This window comes from Felis catus, chromosome B1, assembly GCF_018350175.1.
Source record: "Felis catus isolate Fca126 chromosome B1, F.catus_Fca126_mat1.0, whole genome shotgun sequence".
NCBI lineage: Eukaryota > Metazoa > Chordata > Mammalia > Carnivora > Felidae > Felis > Felis catus.
The window spans coordinates 108,480,288-108,500,696 of record NC_058371.1 but is presented as its reverse complement, the minus strand read 5'-3'; the positions used below and the strand labels follow the sequence as shown (position 1 = coordinate 108,500,696).

At 34.3% G+C, this 20,409-nt stretch overlaps 1 protein-coding gene across 8 annotated transcripts in view; it reads right to left on the bottom strand.

Annotated features, from left to right (window-relative positions):
* NDST4 (N-deacetylase and N-sulfotransferase 4) overlaps positions 1–20,409 on the bottom strand; it is a 379,088-nt gene that overhangs the window by 132,000 nt on the left and 226,679 nt on the right. For all 8 annotated transcript variants that reach the window (XM_045055930.1, XM_045055929.1, XM_045055935.1 and 5 more), the window contains one exon: positions 8,517–8,604. In XM_045055930.1, coding sequence (XP_044911865.1) covers positions 8,517–8,604 — 88 coding nt within the window. The remainder of the gene's footprint in view (positions 1–8,516; positions 8,605–20,409) is intronic.

Genomic DNA, 20,409 nt, shown 5'->3' with positions numbered 1-20,409 from the left:
ACATAGTATGCTTTACAGACAGCAGCTAAATTTAATATTAAGCAAATAAATATTAAAAAACAAAGGCATTTCTTTTTTTTTTACTAAACGTTTTTATTTATTTTTGAGACAGAGAGAGACAGAGCATGAGCAGGGGAGGATCAGAGAGAGAGGGAGACACAGAATCCGAAACAAGCTCCAGGCTCCGAGCTGTCAGCACAGAGCCCAACGCGGGGATGAACCCACGGACCGTGAGATCATGACCTGAGCCGAAGTCAGATGCTTAACCGACTGAGCCATCCAGGTGCCCACAAAGGCATTTCTTAAAGGAATTTTCTCCAGACATTGCATTTCTGTGTCCCATAATAAAGATTTCACTGATCATGCAGTAAGTAGCGCCGTGAAATGGTGAAAATATATATTTGGTGTCAGTAAGTACAGAAGTAGGGTCCCTGCCTCTGCCATTTACTTGACTATGCCCTCTTGTACAAGTTAACTCCTCTGAGTCTCAGTTTCCTGGTTCAAAATGGGGATTTAATATCTATCTCATTGGGTCTTTGTGAAAAGTCAATGAGATCAATTTATTAAAGCACTAATATCGTGAGTTGCAGATAGCAAGCACATTGTAAATATCAGGATATCTCTCTTCTTAAAAGTAATATCTACTAGTTTATACTTGCAGTGTTCTAAATTCATATATTTTTACAAATCCTGAAACCATTGCCTGCCTAGAGTATAAATTTCTAAAAGTCAGAGATTGGATTTCTTTAACTTGCACTATATCATACCACTTCCCAAAGCAGTAAATAGGTGAATAATTTAATTCAGTCCATAATAATATAACGTCAGAGGACGTCAGAGTTTTTGTATGTATATTGAAGTAGATGTCATTTTTAAATTTTTTTTATTTTTTATTTTTAATTTTTGTTACATTTATTTATTTTTGAGAAACAGAGTGAGACAAGGAGTGAGCGGGGGAGGGGCAGAGAAAGAAGGAGACACAGAATCCGAAGCAGGCTCCAGGCTCTGAGCAAGCGGTCAGCACAGAGCCTGATGCAGGGCCGGAACCCACAAATCCTGAGATCATGACCTGAGCCCAAATCAGACGCTCAACTGACTGAGCCACCCAGGTGCCCCAGTAGATGCCAATTTTCGTGTGTATTTATGTATATGCATTATTTCTGGGATACAGTTCATAATGCATATTTCTTAAAAGTTGTAAGGACCACCAGGATTAGAGTTTGGGCACCGCAGTACTAGAGCAGCTGCTACTAAACAAAGGGTAAAAAATGGAAGTTTTGAATGTGATAAAAGTCTTATGAACAAGGTGAGCAGACAGTATCCTTGATTTTTGTTAACTTTAGCTAAAATTGTTAGTATGAAGGACTTGCCATTCATGGACTCTTGTTAATATAGACAATATCAAACACTGAAATCCAGATGAAGAGAAGTTTATCAATTCCTTATATGGATTTTAAGCAGGAAGTGTTTAGACCAAGTGTTTATTATAGCCATAATTCACCCACTGAGGCACAGATTAGAAAGTTACTTTATGTCACATGCGATGAATGAATCAATAGTTCTCCCACTCTTCTGTTGTGCTTTGAATATAGAATGTTTGAGAATTACTTCCATTCACTTTAAACTTCACTGATTGTTACTGAAAGTAGCAGGAAGCACAAAATACATACTTGACCAGGAAGGAGGTCAATCCCTCCATTTAAGGAAAATTTGCAGACTATTGATGTAAACAAATACATGACTGATCATAAAATCTTACTAATTTTTATACTAGCGATTGTATCAATTTATAAACATGCTTCACAAAGTTGAGAGTAGTATCTAAAACCTTATTTTTTCACTTCATAGATTAATTTCCCATTAGCCTTTCTCCTACTTTATACAGTTTTATAATTCAAAGCCTTGTGAGGCAAGCTTACAACACTAGAAATAACTTAATGAAAAATATGATACCAAATCATGCTGAGGCCCCACAGCAGAATTTCACGTTTTAAAATCCAACTAAATGAAAATATTAAATTTTTGAATCACCATAAACAAGTATTTATTTATACCTAATTTATGCCTAAATTATATGTGAGGATATAATTTGTAGTTTATTCATGACTAGATTTAACAGAAGTTACAATTCTTTGTAACACAAGAATTTGTGTTAATATTAAGCCTTTCACTTCTAATCTAATCTAGATTCAAATCAACATCATTATTAATTAAAAATATAGTATTTTTTGTTCTCATTTAACAGTTATTCCCTTTTACTCCTTCCAATTCTCAAAAAATAGGAAGTTTTAAATTCAGAAGTAAAATATTGAAGAATTCACTTTTTGTTATCACTTGTGGAAGATCTTGTAATGAGATAACAGCATGCCTCTAAAAGTCCTTTAAGTCTGCCCATATAATAATAATTTTATCAAGATCTGGGCTATAGGTTAATTCCCAGAAGGCAACATTAAAATGCAATTTATAAAATTCCAGTGTCTGCATTATTGCTTTTGTACAAATGTCTGCCTTATATTTGTTCATTATGTATGAAATATTGTAATTCCTAAATGGTAAGAAGATGTTGTAATTTTCTTTGTATATTGACTCTGGCATGGTTTCATATAGGTGGGTATAGATAAACTAATTTTAACTATTACACTAAGTAAAAATAACCATGTGGTGATAAAAATCAATTAAAAGTTACCTAATAGGGGCACCTGGGGAACTTAGTCAGTTAAGCATCCCACTTTGGCTTAGGTCACGTTCTCAGGGTTTGTGAGTTCGAGACTGGCATCAGGTTCTGTGCAGAGCCTGCTTCAGATCTTCTGTCTCTCTCTCTTTCCCTCCCCCACTCATTTTCTCTCTCTCTCTCTCTCTCTCTCTCTCTCTCTCTCTCTCTCTCAAAAATAAACATTAAAAAAATTACCTATCTATACTTACCTATTAGCTCTAGAAGCAATCAATTCAACAAAGCTGCGGAATAAAAAATCAGTATACAGAAATCTGTTGTAGTTTCATACATGAATACACTACACACTAACAAAAGAACAGATAGAGAAATTAAGAAAACAATGCAATCACACTTGCACCAAAAATCAGAAAATACCTAGGAATAAACCTAACCAAGGAGGTGTAACATCAGTACTCTAAAGACTGTAAGACATTGATGAAAGAAATAGAAGATGAAGAAATTGCAAACAAATAGATATAATGCTGATGGACTGGAAGAATTAATATTGTTAAAATGTCCATACTACCCAAAGCAATCTACAGATTCAATGCAATCTGTATCAAAATGTCAATGGCATTTTTCACAGAACAAGAACAAATAAAATTTGTATGAAATCACAAAGATCTCAAATAGTCAAAGCAATCAAGAAAGAAGAACAAAACTGGGAATATCACAATCCCAGATTTCAAACTATACTACAAACCTATTATAATCAAAACAGTATGGTACTAGCACAAAAATATACACAGAGCAATAGAACAGGATAGAGAGCCCAGAAAGAAACCCATACTTACATGGTCAATTAATCTATGACAAAGGAAGCAAAAATATACAGTGAAGAAAAGACAGTCTCTTCAATAAATGGTGTTGGAAAAACCAGACAGCTATATACAAAAGAATGAAACTGGGTCACTTTCTTACAGCATACACAAAACAAACTCAAAAGGGATTGAAGATCTAAATATAATACCTGAAACAATAAAACTCCTAAAATAAAACATAGGCAGTAATCTCTTGGACATCATCTTCAGCAATAATTTTCTGTATATATCTCTCCAGTCAAGAAAAACTAAAGCAAAAATAAATTTATTTTTGGGACTACATCACACTACAGAGATTTTGCAGATCAAAGGAAACCAAAAATAAAACAAAAAGGCAACCTACTGAATGGGAGAAGATATTTGCAAATGATATATCTGATAAAGAACTCCTGAAAATACCAAAAATTCCACAAATAATCCAATTAAAATGGGCAGAGGTACTGAATAAACATTTTCCCAAAGACCTCAGATGGCCAAAAGACATGTGAAAGGATACATCTCTAATCATCAGGGAAATGCAAATCAAAACCATGATGAGATATCACTTCACATCAGTCAGAATGGCCCGTATCAAAATATAAGAAATAGGAAGTGATGGCAAGGATGCGGAGAAAAGAGAATCCTTGTGCACTGTTGGCAGGAATCTGGTGCAGCCACTATACAACACAGTACAGAGGTTCCTCAAAAAACTAAAACTACAGCTACAAATCCAGTAATTCCACTTCTGGGTACTTACACAAGGAAAAAGAAACCCACTAATTAAAAAAGATATATGAACACCTTTGTTTACTGCAGTAGTATTTATAATAGTCAAGATACAGAAGAAATCGAAGTGTCTATCCATAGATGAATGGATAAAGAAGATGTGGTATATATACACAATGGAATGTTACTCAGTTGTAAAGAAATAATGAAATCTTAGCCATTTGGGACAACATGGATGGATAGCATGCTAAATGAAATAAGTCAGAGAAAGATAAATATCATATAATTTCACTTATAGGTAAAATCTAAAAAACAAAACAAACAACAATATCAACAACAATGACAAAAAGGAGAAACAAATTCATATACAGAGAGAACAAAATAGCCGTTGCCAGAAGGGACAGGAGTGGCAGGTGGGTGAAATAGGGTGAAGGGGATTAAGAGGTATAATCTCTCTGCTATAAAATAGATAAATTACGGGGATAAAAAGTATAGCATGGGGAATATAGTCAATAACATTGTAATAACTTTGGTGACTGTGGAAACCACACTTATCATGGTGAACAAATTGTAATGTATGTAATTTTCAAATCACTATGTTGTACACCTGAATCTAATATATCGTATGTCAGTGATACTTCAATTAAAAATTAAGAAAATTAATTTCAGAAAATGTGTTCAGTATATTGCATTGCCTATAAAACCTTCAAAAAGACACATGTAGAAAATATATCTCTAAGAATGCTACTTGTATCTATAAATAAGGAGAGTTTACTATTTCATTGTATATATATGTTTACAATGCATTGCTTCACTGAATGTAAGGCACATACATAAAAGTTGTTTCTAAGAATGCTACTTCTACATGTGAATAAGAACAGTGTTATTTCAGTTAATGATTGTGTTTGCCACACTGTAGTACTTTAAAACTCTCTTTAAAGGTAAACAAAAATACAAATAAATAAGTAAATAAAATGAATGAATAAATGAGTGCATGGATGCATGTTACCTATGATTTCATAATTAGAAAATAGAGCTATGTGAATTATTCAGTTTAATTCTTTGATAAAATTTGATCTTATATAAAAATACTTTTTAAAGTGATAGTAATAAAAAATAGCACTTAGAATATATTCTAGATGAGGGCGATATTATTATTATTCTCATTTGGAGATGCAGAAACTGAGGCAAAGAAAGTTTAAATAACCTGTTTATGTTCACAAAGCTAGTAAATGTCAAAGTCTGGATTTGAACAAAAGCAATCTGTTGCTAATACCTACTCTTTGAACCAATACTTTATACAAAAAATCAAAAACTAAAAGCAAACAAAAGTGAATGATTGTAATACCTTTTTTTTTACTTTCATGTTTGAAAGGTAATAGTTTTATATAAAGGATCTATATTTTTGTAAAATGAATTCTCATTAAAAATATTAACACAATTCACAAATATCCATGGAGTAATTGATTGAATCATATTAATTTATTATTAATTATAAAGAGTGACAATTGTCACTAGAAATTATGCCCTACGAAAAATCATACTTATAGCCCTTTATCCCTAGAAGGCATCTTAATGTTGTAATGTCTTTATTCTTTAATCGAGCTTTCATTGTGCAATTCCAATCAAGATTTACATATTTCCAGACTAAAACTCTTTATTTCAAACTCCACACTTTTTTTCCCCTTTTAATCAACAGTATGTCCTTCCTCTTTCAATTTGGCACCTGTGAGTGGCTGACTGTTAGGGAATGCTTAGCGATATGTCCTTTTTGGGTGAGATTGTTTTTAGCACGTGAAGGACAGAGAAACTGAACAGGAAAGAATACATGGAAAATACAAATAAGTGAAGCAGTGTAAGAAATGAAGAATCTATCATTATTACATTGGGCATATGTGATTAAATGTCTTCAAAACAATGAGGCTCATCAATCAGCATCCTCATGCATTGGGAAATCAGAACATCCTGGGAGAGAACAGAGACAATCACTGTGACAAGGCCATCTTCTAATAGTTACACATCACAGCAGAGTGCAAGTATAAGGAAAGCACTTCCCTGATTTGCAAACTTTTTCCCATACAGTTAAGCCTCCATATAAGAACGTGACTAGATAAGATAAAGGTATGCCCTCCCTGTAGTGGGCATCACCATGTTATTCCATGCTAGAGGAAACCTTGGTATCTTTGGGTAAATTAATAACTACTTAACGTAGTAAGATGCACTTTTGAAATACAATATGGGTGCTCTTCAATGATTCAATGGATGCCAATCAATGAAAGTTTCATATTCACGTGAAGGAAAGTAAACCTCTGGGATTTAGGAATGCATGTGTGTATATATACATGCATTCATAAAGTGTAACCTAAATGTATGGTCTCTAAAGTGTACTACTACATAACACAACATAACAGAATAGAATTTCTTCCATTATTTTTGTTAGGTTAGTACCAACATAAGGAGTCAATAAGGTCTTTTTAAAAGATAAAATTAAAATGATATTTTGTACCTTCCTCCAACAACTATCCCTGTGATATTAACTAGTGTCTTGTTCATTTCCTAGTGGATGTGTACTGTGTACATGTTCAGGATCATAAAGAAGAAATGGGAAGTGTTATAACCTGCTATCAACATTAACTCTGTGAATGTCTGCCAGGTTTAATAGGTCTGAATATGAAAAGTAAATAAAAGACCTGAGGCAGTTATCCAGATATATTTCAACCAAAAGAATGGCTTGACTTGTACTATCTAGCTATTTAAGACAAAATAGCATTGTTTGTGTGTGAACTTCAAATAATCCCATAATTTTCCCCCTGTGTGAATAGATATAGCCTTTAGAGTTATCTGCTTTATAACTTCAGAGTCAGAGCTTCTTAGGCCTGAACTCATTTCTTGAGGGGGCTTTTGAAGAAGATTTACAAAACTATGTCTATTTTCAAAATTGTAAGCTGGAATTGCTTTGCCTGTGCAGATATGATGACCCAAATCTCTTCCTGCAAAATGTCCTTTTAAAATATGCAATCATTTGATTTATCAACTGGTCTAAATACTAATTTTCCTTCTATTACTTTAAACAGATTTACATGTTTCAAAGCGGGAGGGAAAAAGCATTAAAGAAAAGCCAATAAGACATTGCTGCTTCAATATTCTAATAAACCATGCTGAGCCTCTTTGGGTAAACATTAAAAAGCTTCTTTGGGTAAATGAGCTGCATTTATGATCATTAAAGACTACCTTTGCACAGGATATTTTTAATGTCAATAACATGCATGCATAGAGAATACTATGGAATGTTTTCACTAATATACTATGAAGTAACGACAGTGCAAAATCACAAATGCAGAAATAGGAGCAGATAGTATGTATTTGCCCTAATACAGACTGTAACACACCATTTTGTGCTATTTTTGTCATTGTTACAAGATAGTCACTTCTATGCTCTATGAACATAGCTTTGTCCATACTAGTGCCAGACATTAGAATGCTGATATTCAGAAAATAAAAGTCAAATTCTGGAGATGACGGTGGGTAGAGAGGTGAGGAATATCAGAACATAGAGTAGTGCATGAACACCAATCACATTTTAAGAATTTGTTAAAAGCTGACACTGAACAGAAGTGCAACTGTGGCTGGATAGAAATGGAAAGAAATACAAGCCTTATTATGATGGTTTTAATGCATGTTGGGCCAAATTATTGTAATATTTTTAGGGAAAAATCCTGCAAGGGAAGGTAAATTAAGCAAGGTGACTCTTAGACTCTATTGATTTTCTTTGAGGCTGCAAAATTCCTCTCTTATCACCAGGTGTTTCCCAAAGGAAAATAATATGTACAAAAATGTCTGTCACCTTGACTATCTGACTTTTTAAAAACACTGTCCATTATTATTATTATTAGAGTGTTATTGCCATCATCATGATCATCATCACCATTATCATCATCATCATCATCATCATCATCATCATCATCATCATCGTCATCATCACTATGCTTTCCACTTGGACCACGCTGAGAGACAAGATGCATAGTCACAACTTAAACAATGATCTTGGTTTCTTTTACTGAGTTGAAAAAGTCAGTTCTCTTTCTCTTTTGCCCTTGATTCTAACAGTATTTGCCAAAGTAAACAAGCTCATTGATTTTGGATTTGGCTACTCATATAATGCATCCAAGTTTTTCCCATAATCAGTCCAGATATTCTATTTCTCCTACTTATGAAACATTTAAAATCCTCTCTCCTATTTATATGTAGCTTCCTGAGAACACAAAGCTCCTTCTTACCTGTGTGGTAAAACTTCCCTGAAAATCCAAGGTTGAAGGTAAAATTTGCAACCTGAGTGCGCAGTAAATTTTGAGTCTCTAGTAATGCCTGAAATAAATAAGAAATTAACATGATTTTAGAAAAATAAATATGAAGTTTTGGGATGCCTCTTTTTCAAATGTGTATGCATGAGTGAAACAAAATAGTATGGGCTTTGTTGTTTTTTGGGTTTTTGATGGCTACTGTTATATGCTATTCATATCTCAGGTATTATAATCACTATTATTATTTTTATTGAAGTTTACCAAATTATGAAGCAGTTAAGCCCTAAGCACATTATAAGTTGCTGAGAGGCAATTCTCTAAACACACAGCACTGAAATCATTTTTCATTTCCATGTGAGTCATTTCTTGATTTCAGATTATTACACTTTTTTTTCCTTGGGAGAAAATTTTCAGAATTTTTGGATATAGACAAGTCTTTAATTTGTTAGTAAAGAATGGAAAGGTAATATTTGTTTGAGTTGCAATTCAGTATTTATTTAAGTGTGCTACCTCCCCTATCATTTTATAAGGGATAATCATTACGTTAAAAGCTTGGGTTCTCAACCATATAAACTAAAGAGAAATGTATAATTTATATTCATTGCAAATCTTGAAATATGAACCAGGCAAGGACAGATAGAAAATAAATAGCCAATTCCATAAAGAAAACTTTTCCAACTGTGGAAAAATGTGCCTATCTTCTGTATCTGGAATTATTCTATGTTAATTTCTTATTTGTAGACAGGATAGGAACACACTGATAGTAATCTTAGAGTCAGACTTAGTCCTGTAAATTTTCTGCCAGTCCTTAAACTGTTATTATTCCTATGCCAACATATGTAGCATAATTCAGAACTCTCATATCCTTGGGCTTTTTAGTTTGCTTATTGATTCAGAATGCTTTTCCTGTTTTTAAATGGATTTTTAAAGGGGACTTACTTTGTTCTGATGAAAATGAAAAATTCATTTCAAACTAGACATATTAGTAAGACCAATTTTTGGTTACTGCTATCAATATGTTAAGGTGAACAGAAATTTAGACAATTCTCTTGAGTATTAGTCACAGTGGATAAGTATCTGCTTACAAAATTTGTGGAACTATTTACTCCTCCAGAATTAAGAGGACTCTCCTGCAAATTAGCTTAATTAGATAAAAGAAGAACTAAAAGGTTAATAACTACATAATCAGTGGTTATCCTAGGTTACAGTTACATTGCGTGTAATACTGGCCAATCTTATTTAAATATTATGAATTAAGTAGAAAAAGGAAAAAAAATAGGCTTATTTAGTTTGACTCAGTTATATGTAATATATTTTTTAAAAGTTCTCAGAAAGAAAAAAAAAACCCTAAATACTAAAAAGAGGTTGGAGTTAAAAATAAAGTCTTTTGAAATATATAGTCAAGCATATTGGTAAATCCTGTGGAATACAGTGTTAAATTGAAAATATCATGCATCTCTTTATCTTAGTAAGTTTCTTTTTATGGGTTTCTTACTTTATTCAATGCACAATCCCTGGGCTTCCATAACTTCAATTAGTTTTTTTTAAACACTCTCCTTTCCCCTGTATTCCTTACCACTCCAATCCCCTTCCAATTCTTACCTCTGGGTTCTCGAAGTCATTATTTTGCATTTAGTTCTCCAGTATCTTAAAATCACTACATATTTATTGTAGGTGCATACATATATTTAGTGTATATATTGGGTGTAACAAGAATAGTCCCTTTAACCTAGGACTTTAATGCTTAGAGAGGGAGAGAGAATTTAAATACACAGTCAGAAAAATGTATAATTACAACTCATGATAAGTTCTACAAAGAAATCTAGAGCATGTTATGATAGACCAGTAAGGGATTTTAATTTATACTGATGGAGTGGGCCCACATTTTCAATGCTTTATTAGGGGAAAATAAATCAAATAAATCAAAAACAAATCAATAAACATCAAACAATGTATTTTTCCCTCAATCAACTTGCCACCACTTTAGGAACACCTCCATTGTCTTTTTCTTGGGCTTTTAAAACACTATAGTCTGCTAACCTTCCCACCCTTCAGTTTTATCTTCCTCTAATCTGCCTTACATTCTGCAATCAAGCTAACATCCCAGAGGCAGTAAATGCACTTCACCCTTGGGGTCAAGGAGGCCATTCAATTAATGGCTCAGCCTTGCTGGTCCTTTCAGTTCTCTAATGCTTTCTTTCCCTTATCTGTAAATGGGATAATGTTTAATACCTGTTTCACACTATTATTGGGGATTATGTTGTAGAAAGTATACAGCTAAATGCCTGGCACACAGTAGAAACTCAATAAATGCTGTCAATGAGCACTCAATGTGTCATTCTCTCCCCACCTATTAGGTATTGTTGGCGCCTCCACTTTTCCAATTAAGCTACATGCATTGTTGTTTCCCCCAAATCACCTTGTCCTCTGGATCTATTCCCATTCCTATATTTCTCCGTGCCTTTCCTTACTCTGTTCCTTTTGCTTAGTCTCCAGCTGCTCCAGATCCCATTCCCCAAACCCATCCATTCTTTAAAGTTCTGCCTAAATGCCATTTCTGTATGAAGCCTGTCCTGATGCCTCAAAGCTTTTACTTTTTGTATCTACCAAAGTTCTTAAATTATTTTTCTTAAGACTTACATTATTTTCTTCTTTACTACATCACTTTATACCCCACTTCTTCTAGTCTATAAGCATCTTCAAGTCAATCAAACCTTACTTATTTTTACATATTCCCTATTGCTAGATATATTTTTGTAAATGTGGAAGGCATTCAATTGAATTAGTTTCCTTTATTTTTATTAGTAACATATTTCTGATGGTAAAATGATAAACATGGTTCATGGACCATACCTGATTATCAGAACATTAACTGATATCTGAACAATAACTGATATCAGAACAATATGGATAGGATGCTACATTTCACCAGGACATTTATATCATGGATACTTTATAATCTTATATTATAGATTACCTAGTAAGACAAGCTCACAGAAGCGAGGACAGATGGATTTTCTTCCAGTGGTACTAATAACTCTATGAAGAATTTGGCAGACCCTTCTATTGTTGAAAGAAATAGAATTGTCTAGTCATACTCTCCCAACATGTAATTTTGATTAATGTGGGGTAAAAATTACAATTTCTATAAGTAAAACAAAACAAATAGATTAAAAAGGCAGACGCTGAAAGATTCCATGACTGACTATTTCAGTATAAAAAAGTTCTTTAACTTCCAAAATTCAGGGAAAGAAAATTTCCATGGTCTTTTGATGGTAAAGGAAGAGAGATACAAATAATAATGAGTAATAAAATAGTCCAATTTTAAAAATAAAAATCATAAATAAGCTTAAAAGAAAAAAATGTTAAACCACAAAAATTAAAGAAGAAACATAGAAAAAGTAAAGAATAGAAATAGAGGAAGTGTAAAGTGTCAGAAGAAATGTTAGATAAGAAAAGACAAATATAAAATTGTGAATAAATGAAATATAATGAAACTAAAAAAAACTTACTTTGGAAAAACTTGTTTATAAAGTGGAAGTAATATGTGTCAATTATAGATAAAAATCAAATTGTAAAGTTTAGGAAACAACATGTAGCTACAGATAAGCTTTTTTTATCTGAATATTTTGTGAGGAAATTTCACTAACTTTTGAACATAAATGTAAAATGAAATATATTTAGTGTTTAGACAATAAACTTGCTACTTTCTTTAATAGTTTATCTCATAAGAAATATAAACAGTTTTGGGGCACCTGGGTGGCTCAGTTGGCTGAGTATCTGACTTCAGCTCAGGTCATGATCTCACAGTTCCTGAGTTGGAGCTGTCAGTACAGAGCCTGTTTTGTATCCTCTATCCCCCTCTCTCTCTGCTCTCTCTCTCTCTCTCTCTCTCTCTCTCTCTCTCTCAAAAATAAACATTAAAAAATATATATATCTATATATATACAGCTTTAAGATATTCCTTTGCATTATCTGGGAAGAATTTACTAAGGAACTTGACTAGATATTAAAGAGAATAAATATATACAACTTAAGAAAAGGCAACAATTCATTATTTTAATAGATATTACTTACATTTGCATAATGTTATCATAACAAGTTCTCAGTATTTAATAAAGCAAGTCTGACTTGGCCCTACTGCAAAATGTTAAAGAAAACAATGGTTTTCAAACTTTATTGTGCATAAAATTTTCTAAAAGAGACTGCTAATATTGTCAATTCTGGATTCCCACTTGAAAAGTTATTGATTTAGTTTTATGTGATAAGGTCCAGGCTTGTGTATTTCATCAGAGACCCTAGTTGCTTCTAAAAAGGGTCAAGCAATTGTTTCCAGGTTACCCATATGAAATGAGTTGCCAGAATGCTTGTAAAGTAACTTTCCAGGCCCATGTTCTGGAAATTCTGAATTGGAGTATAAAATGGAACCTAGGAAACTGTAAATTTAATAGTGATTCTTACAGCTTCAAGCTGGAGATTATAACCATCAAGGAACTTTGGGAAATATTAAGTTAGTGCACTATTTATATTTATGCTAATTTCAAAGTATGTTGCTTATGCCTTTTAAAAAAATTTTTTTTAAATATTTATTTATTTTTGAGAGAGAGAGAGACAGAGAACGAATGGGGGAGGGGCAGAGAGAGACACACACAGAATCCGAAGCAGGCTCCAGATCTGAGCCATAAGCACAGAGCCCAACATGGGGCTCAAATTCACGAACGGTGAGATCAAGACCTGAGTCAAAGTCAGATGCTTAACTGACTGAGCCACCCAGGCGCCCCCCCCTCCTTTTTAAATTTTTAAAAATATTTATTTTTTGGGGGGTATTTTGTTTATGTCTTAACACACTCTGATATTCAGGCTAACCCTTTCCGTAACTGCACATAAGATATGACTATCTACATATATTGATCTAGCCTTATACTTCCAAAATTTCAAATCAAACCCAAAAGGGTGATAGTTTTTGTTCCTTTAACTGTCTTGTACAGTTTTTTAATATATCCAATAATTAAATGAAAGTGTCATCTTAGTTATCTTATAAGATCTTGATGTGGGATCAGAAGAGGTTACCTCTATACTTATGGTCCAGGTGGAAAAAAATGCTTTGTGGAAAGTTCAAGTGGCCTACGCACATAACACTAGGAGAGGGCCCAAATTGAGCATGTTTGCCTTAACACTTGGTCCAACCTTAATAACTTCAGGTCCCACTACAGTAAGTTTGTGGGACCAACCAGGATGAAATGACTCAGGAGTCCATGCACTTTTGTGCAGACTATTTGTCAATGTACAAATGAAGATGAATAGGGCTGACCCAGGGTGAAAGTATGAAGCTTTTGAAGTTTGCCTTTGATAGGCTCTGCCTCTCTTCTTGTTCATCTCCTTTCCCTTAGAAGCGATTTGTATTCTTTCAGAAACCTACTCTCTCTCTCTTTTGCTGTCTCATTTTTAAAATCGCTTACTGCTACTCAAAGAGGAAATTGTCTGATATAATTTATACACTGACAGAATTTTATTACATCAATACGCCAAATCTTCCACGGTATTTCACATTGAACAGTTGGGCTGTGATTATGGAATGGAAGAGTTAACTAAGGAAGAATGAATGAATGTTTGTAATTATAAACTGAAGAAATGTGGAGACCATTTGTGGGGAGAAACGTGTGGGGTTTGGGGATCCTTCTGTTGAAATCAGACTCAAATGGAAGAACAACTTGCTGAGTAGAAAAACACTATGGTATTTCAGAATAATTTCTCTCTCATCTTCCTAGTCATCACTTAAGTGTTGTCCTCCCATCTCTCATCTCTTGCCTAAGTATCCAGGAAACCAGGGATCCAAAGCTCAACCTTCTTCCTCCTTGTGCCATTATTAATTCATCCATCCATTGAAACAATAATAATTGAATCCCTGCTATGTTTTAGGCACTCTTCTAGTTACTAAAGACACAGGAAAGAATGCTAATAATAATGGAGCTTTTACTATGTGTTAGGCCCTGTGAGAAGCACTCTATTTGGATTATCTCTTTAAACACCCTGTGATCCCATGGACTGCCTGGGTGGCTGGGGCAGTTGAGTGGCCAACTTCTGCTCAGGTCATGATCTCACATTGCTGGATTCCAGCCCCGCTTCAGGCTCTGTGCTGACAGCTCAGAGGCTGAAGCCTGCTTCAGATTTTGTCTCCCTCTCTCTCTGCCTGCCCCCCACCCCTGTTCACTCACTGTCTCTGTCTCTCTCTCAAAATACACAAACATTAAAAAAATTTAAATCTCCCTGTGATCCCTTAATTAACCCTATTTTTGAGGCATATAAGGCACAGAGAGGCTAAAAAAGCTACATAATGTTAAGGAGTTAGAAAATGTCTGACAAACAAAACTGAGAAGCTTGTTGTTCTCGTAGAAATTGGGTTCTGTTTAGGCAAACATGATACACAAGGCAGATCAACCAAATAATTATTTAATTGCAAACTGTAATTAGTGGTACAAAAATAATTATAGTATATGCTTTTACTGAAACTAACACAGAGTGCCTGAATTTCGACAGGATAAGCAATATGATCTATGAAGCCTCTCTGAAAAAGTGGCAATTTGGTTGAGGCATGAAAAATGAGAGGCCAGCCATGCCCAAATCAGGGCTCTGGAGGAGTGTGTGCTGCAGGCAAACGGGACGGTGAGAACAAGGCTCAGTGTCAGGAAAAACCTCGGCATCTTAATACACCACACTTTACTTCATCTCACATAAGATATGATTTTACATTTTAAATGGAATCTTCTGGCTCATTGCTGAGAAGGAATTGTAGGACAACTGGAGCAAAACACAGGAAAATCAGTTAGGAGACTTTTGCAGTAGTTCCAGGAAGGATAGATAGATAGATAGATAGATAGATAGATAGATAGATAAATAAATAAATAAATAAATAAATAAATAAATAAATAAATAAAGGCATGGCTTTTCCTGGAGGTACTGGGAATAGAAGAAAGTAGTGTAATGTTGATGGACTGGTGTGGGAAGTGACGTGGAGTGTAATTTCATTAATGCTTCAGATTTCTGACATTCAGATGTGGGAGAATTGGGAAAGGTTTTGAGGGAAAAATCAATACTTGCACTGCTATACTACACATTCTTTCTCACAACAGGATGACTATGTTGTTGAAACCTCTGCATCAACCCTAACAGGAAAGAGACCTTAAAGTCATACAGCACCATTGCTTTTCAGTCTTTGTTATCCAAAACTGGAGGGTAAACTTCAGGAACCAACTGCACAAGGAATGTATATATGTGCAAGGGGAGTAGTCTTATATAGCATAAGGAGTGCTTTTTGCATGCTGGAAGGTGAAACACTGATGCCGATTAAAGGTACTGGCAAAGAGAAGAGAAAATTTGAAAATTGGTTTGACCTTGCAAAATAATATTAACTCGTGTCACGTATGTGAAGAGTTTGCATTTTCTGCTTGATTATCAAAGAACACAATGAAGGTTATATAAATCATTAAATTTGAAGTGCATTTATAGTGTTGTAAATTGCATTTGATTACATCAGCAAATCACTCCATGTGACTTTGAATTCCTCCCAGTGGGTATGGATGGATTTTTCTTGTCCCCTAAACTTTGTTACTATAAAGTGGTCTGGGCAGCTTTCTGTTGACAGAATTCGAAGTCATTTTGACTTCAGTTAATTCTGAAAGTATGTGAGATGAACTTCTGCTTCTGCTTTCTGCTTAGCAGTCTTGCATTTGCCCTGGGATCAGAAAATTTCCATAAGCAAGGTGAAACACTGCCCAGTTCTTATCAGCCCCAAATTCTCTCCAACTGTATTCTCATTTTCAGTCTGTATAGATCATCTCAAACTATGAGTGTGTTCTGTTCTGTTTCCAGGTTTTTCATGTTCTACCTAATTGATTGGAATTTTGAATCAAATAAATTTGAATCAAATATGAACCATAAGATCCTTCAGGTAATATTATTTGCACCACTGGTATTCTCCTTTAAAAGTTAGTTTCTATGGAGGCACCTGGGCAGCTCAGTCAGTTAAGCATCCAACTTTGGCTCAGGTCATGACTTCACGGTTCATGGGTTCAAGCCCTGCATAGGGCTCTTTGCTGACAACTCAAGAGCCCGGAGCCTGCTATGGATTCTGTGCCCCCTTCTCTCTCTGCTCCTCCCCTACTCATGCTCTCTCTCTGTCTCTGTCTCTGTCTCTGTCTCTCTCTCTCTCTCAAAAATAAATATTAAAAAAAAAGTTATTTCCTCTAAACTTGGCCTTCAATTATATTATTTAATTTACTTTTCCTACAAATTTTGCTCCAAGTCTCCATCATGCCCTACAAAATTTTTTGTTATAAAAAGATAAAAATATATTATAACTTCAGAGTTCATGGTTTGGGTAACATAACTATTCCCTTTAAAGCCTTTTATGACATAATGACAAAAATGACTGTCTTATTTTCCTGAAGCCAAAGTATTCAAGTACATGATAGAGTAATAGTGAGATACTACCTACCTTAGGTAGGACTTCTTTGGGGATGTGGAATGAAACTGGTCATTGTAAACTCAGGGACTAAAAGATGGCTTCAGGAATTATCAGGAATTAGATAGCTGAGAGAAGCATACACATGAACACACAACACAAGCAAACTGACAAAAACAAACCTTTATTGGGTAAGGGTGGGTGGAAAGTAGTTTATGATGCAAAATATTTCCAACAATTCTCAGTAAGGATCTGCACTGAATTGGTGCAAATTCTCATTGTGTCAGGCTGCGACTTCATTTCTTTATTTATGTATTTTAGGTTGGAACTTTAAAATGTAACCTGAATCACTTTCATAATCCTGATTCCCATGTTGGGGAGCCAACTTGATAGAAATGCTTTGTACTGCTATGGAAGCTCTAAAACAGACACAGAATCATTCCTCTCAGAGCTGGCTTTGGAGTCTGTGGAGTGTGGAAGTTTGGGCTGCCTTCAATACCAAGTCATCATGGATGATTTTACTGTAGAAGAGGAATTAACGAGTAAAACAGAGTTGTTGATTACAGAGGATTTTTTTCCAAACCATGATCTGTGGGGTCACTAGGTCTGTGAAATTTAACAATTCTATGAAAAAATAATTCCATGTTCAAAATGTTTAGAAACACTGTATATTATACTCCTTTTGAGAGGTTCTTTTTTTAAAGTTTATTTGTTTATTTTGTGAGAGAGAGCAAAAGAGTGCAAGCAAGCAGGGGAGAGGCAGAGAGAGGAACAGAGGGAATCCCAAGTAGGCTCTGCACTATCAGCACAGAACCCTATGAGGGGGCCAATCTGACCTCATGAACAATGAGACCATGACTTGAGTCAAAATCAAGAGTCAGACACTTAACTGACTGAGCCACCCAGGTGCCTCTTGAGAGGTTCTTAATTCACATTAACATACCACACTCTCTAGTAGGAATAATTTTGTATATGGCTTACCATAGTTTTTCCTCTGAACTATTAGCTAGCAACTCATACTCCCACTTGCTTAAATGTGCTACATACGGTTTTAGGAAAAAGCATTAAGTGGATAGCTGATTCCTAGGAAGTAGAAGTGTCTCCTGGAGTCATGCTATAGTTTCCTATTTAGTATCCAATGCAAGTTGCAGAATATAATAGTTGTGATTTTATATAAAATGTGATTCTGTGTGCATTCAATCATGTAATAACTTAGCTCTTTGTAAGCCACCTAAAGAAAGGAGGATTCTTCCATTACTGCAGGATATCCCTAAAGAAGTTCTGATCAATAGCAATTCCTTAATATTACAGAAATGTGCAAAGTATTTAGAAATAGAATTTACACTTTTGATAAACATGATAGTACTTCTTGGAGCATCTTATTCTTGTTGAGAAATTATTAAAGGCAACTATTAAATTGTTTCATTAACAAAAATACTTTTTACTTAAAGATTTAAAAAATCTCTCAGCATAATTATCATTTTATTTTTTAGGCCTTAAAACATGAAAGCCTCCAAAGCAACTATCTCTTTAATCAAGGTCAAGTATTAGCACTGTTTCTTAGGACACCTGCTTCTGCCTTTGCTGGTGGCTATAATCTCCATTTCTCATTCCCTATCCTCTCTCCTACTCAGTATGCATCCAGGGTGGGCTTACAGCAATATTCGTACAACACAGCTACTCAATAATTGTTGGCTGGCGTTGTAATTGACTTTTCTAACTTTATCTCTAGAAATAGTCCCTGCTCATATACTGGTTAGGAATCTCTTCATTGTTAAGATATTCACTTATTAGCTATATTGTATCATTATTTGATTAAATATTGTGTTGGAACGATTCCACAATGTTTCTTGAGCACACAAAAGTATACTTTCTATTCCCAGTTTTATAGAATTCCCCTTACTTTTACCAGTGCACTTTGCATACACCTGAGCTCTGTGTCAGATTTTTAGGGTCTTGGAGACAGACTTAAGAGATTCTTGCCATAGCCATGGCAGCCATGTTGGTCCTATAATAATTCTCCTAAAAAAGGCCTGAAACCAGAGAAAGGGAATTCTGCAGATAAAATTCAGGATTTTAATTTCAAATTTTATCTCTACAGCCATTCAACATTAAAAAGAAAGAAAATGTCAATTTCCATCATTCCTGTCTCGTAGGAGTAGGGGATATATTACTGACAGTATCTGGGGATGTATGCAGGTTTTTACCTAAAAAGGTAAAAGAAGGTATAGTTTCTTTCCTTCTTCTGTGTAGTTTCATTCATAATTTCTCTTTACCCTAAATGTAAATGAATATCAGGTTAAAGTCTGTATGACCTTTCCAATGGACAAACTTCTCCTTTCATGACAGATATCTCATTTATACTATGCTTGAAGTTATAAACCATCCATTTTAACTTTACTACTGTCTTTCTGTTAATAAATTTAAAAGAATGAAAGCTTTGCTTTACTTTTATTTGGTATATTCATAGATTGAATTCTGTCAAACTGCAGTTACCATCAGGACAGAGCAAGCAATAGTAACTAAGAAAAGCTGATAATGGTGAAAACAGTTGTGTGCAGTAATGATTCAATTGACTGATTGAATCTGTAAGTGATTTGAACAAAGATGAGTCATTGATCTTGTTGGGTATTGATATATTGGAGAACACATATAGGATAGATGACATGCTGATAAATACATGTTTCATGTCCCACAATGAATATATGTCTTCTTTCTGAATAAAAAGGATATCTGGTTTTTAAATGCATATTTGGGGTAATAGGTGAATAAACAGGCTACATGTAATAGCAAAATCATCATTATCAGTGTCTGTTAATATGGTACATAATAACTTAATTGCCTAGACTCTTCAAAAAAATTTTTTAATGTTATTTATTTTTGAGAGAGAGAGAGAGAGACAGAGCATGAGTGGATGAGGAGGAGAGAGGAAGACCCAGAATCTGAGGCAAGGTCCTGGCTCTGAGCTGTTAGCACAGAGCCTGATGTGAGGCTGGAACTCACAAACCGTGACACCATGACCTGAGCCAAAGTTGGATGCTTAACCAACTGAGCCACCCAGATGCCTCTACTTAGACTCATTAATTATCTTTCGATTAGAATATTGATATATTTGGATTTAAGGATAGGAGTGTCAAATTAAAAGATCAAGAATATCCCCTAGATGACTTAGAAAACAAGTAAAAAGTTTATTACTGATAATAGCATTGAAAATATACTGATAATTCATCTTTAATTTAGCCACTGTAACTACAAAAATTCAGTATTTAACAAATATGAGTTTATTTAACAGGTAAAATGAGAAAACTGTAGTTGCAACCACCTGTAGTGACCATATTCACTCTAAGTAAATACCAAAAACTTTGTCTCCATAAAGAACTAAACTTCAGCAAGACTTTATTGAACCAC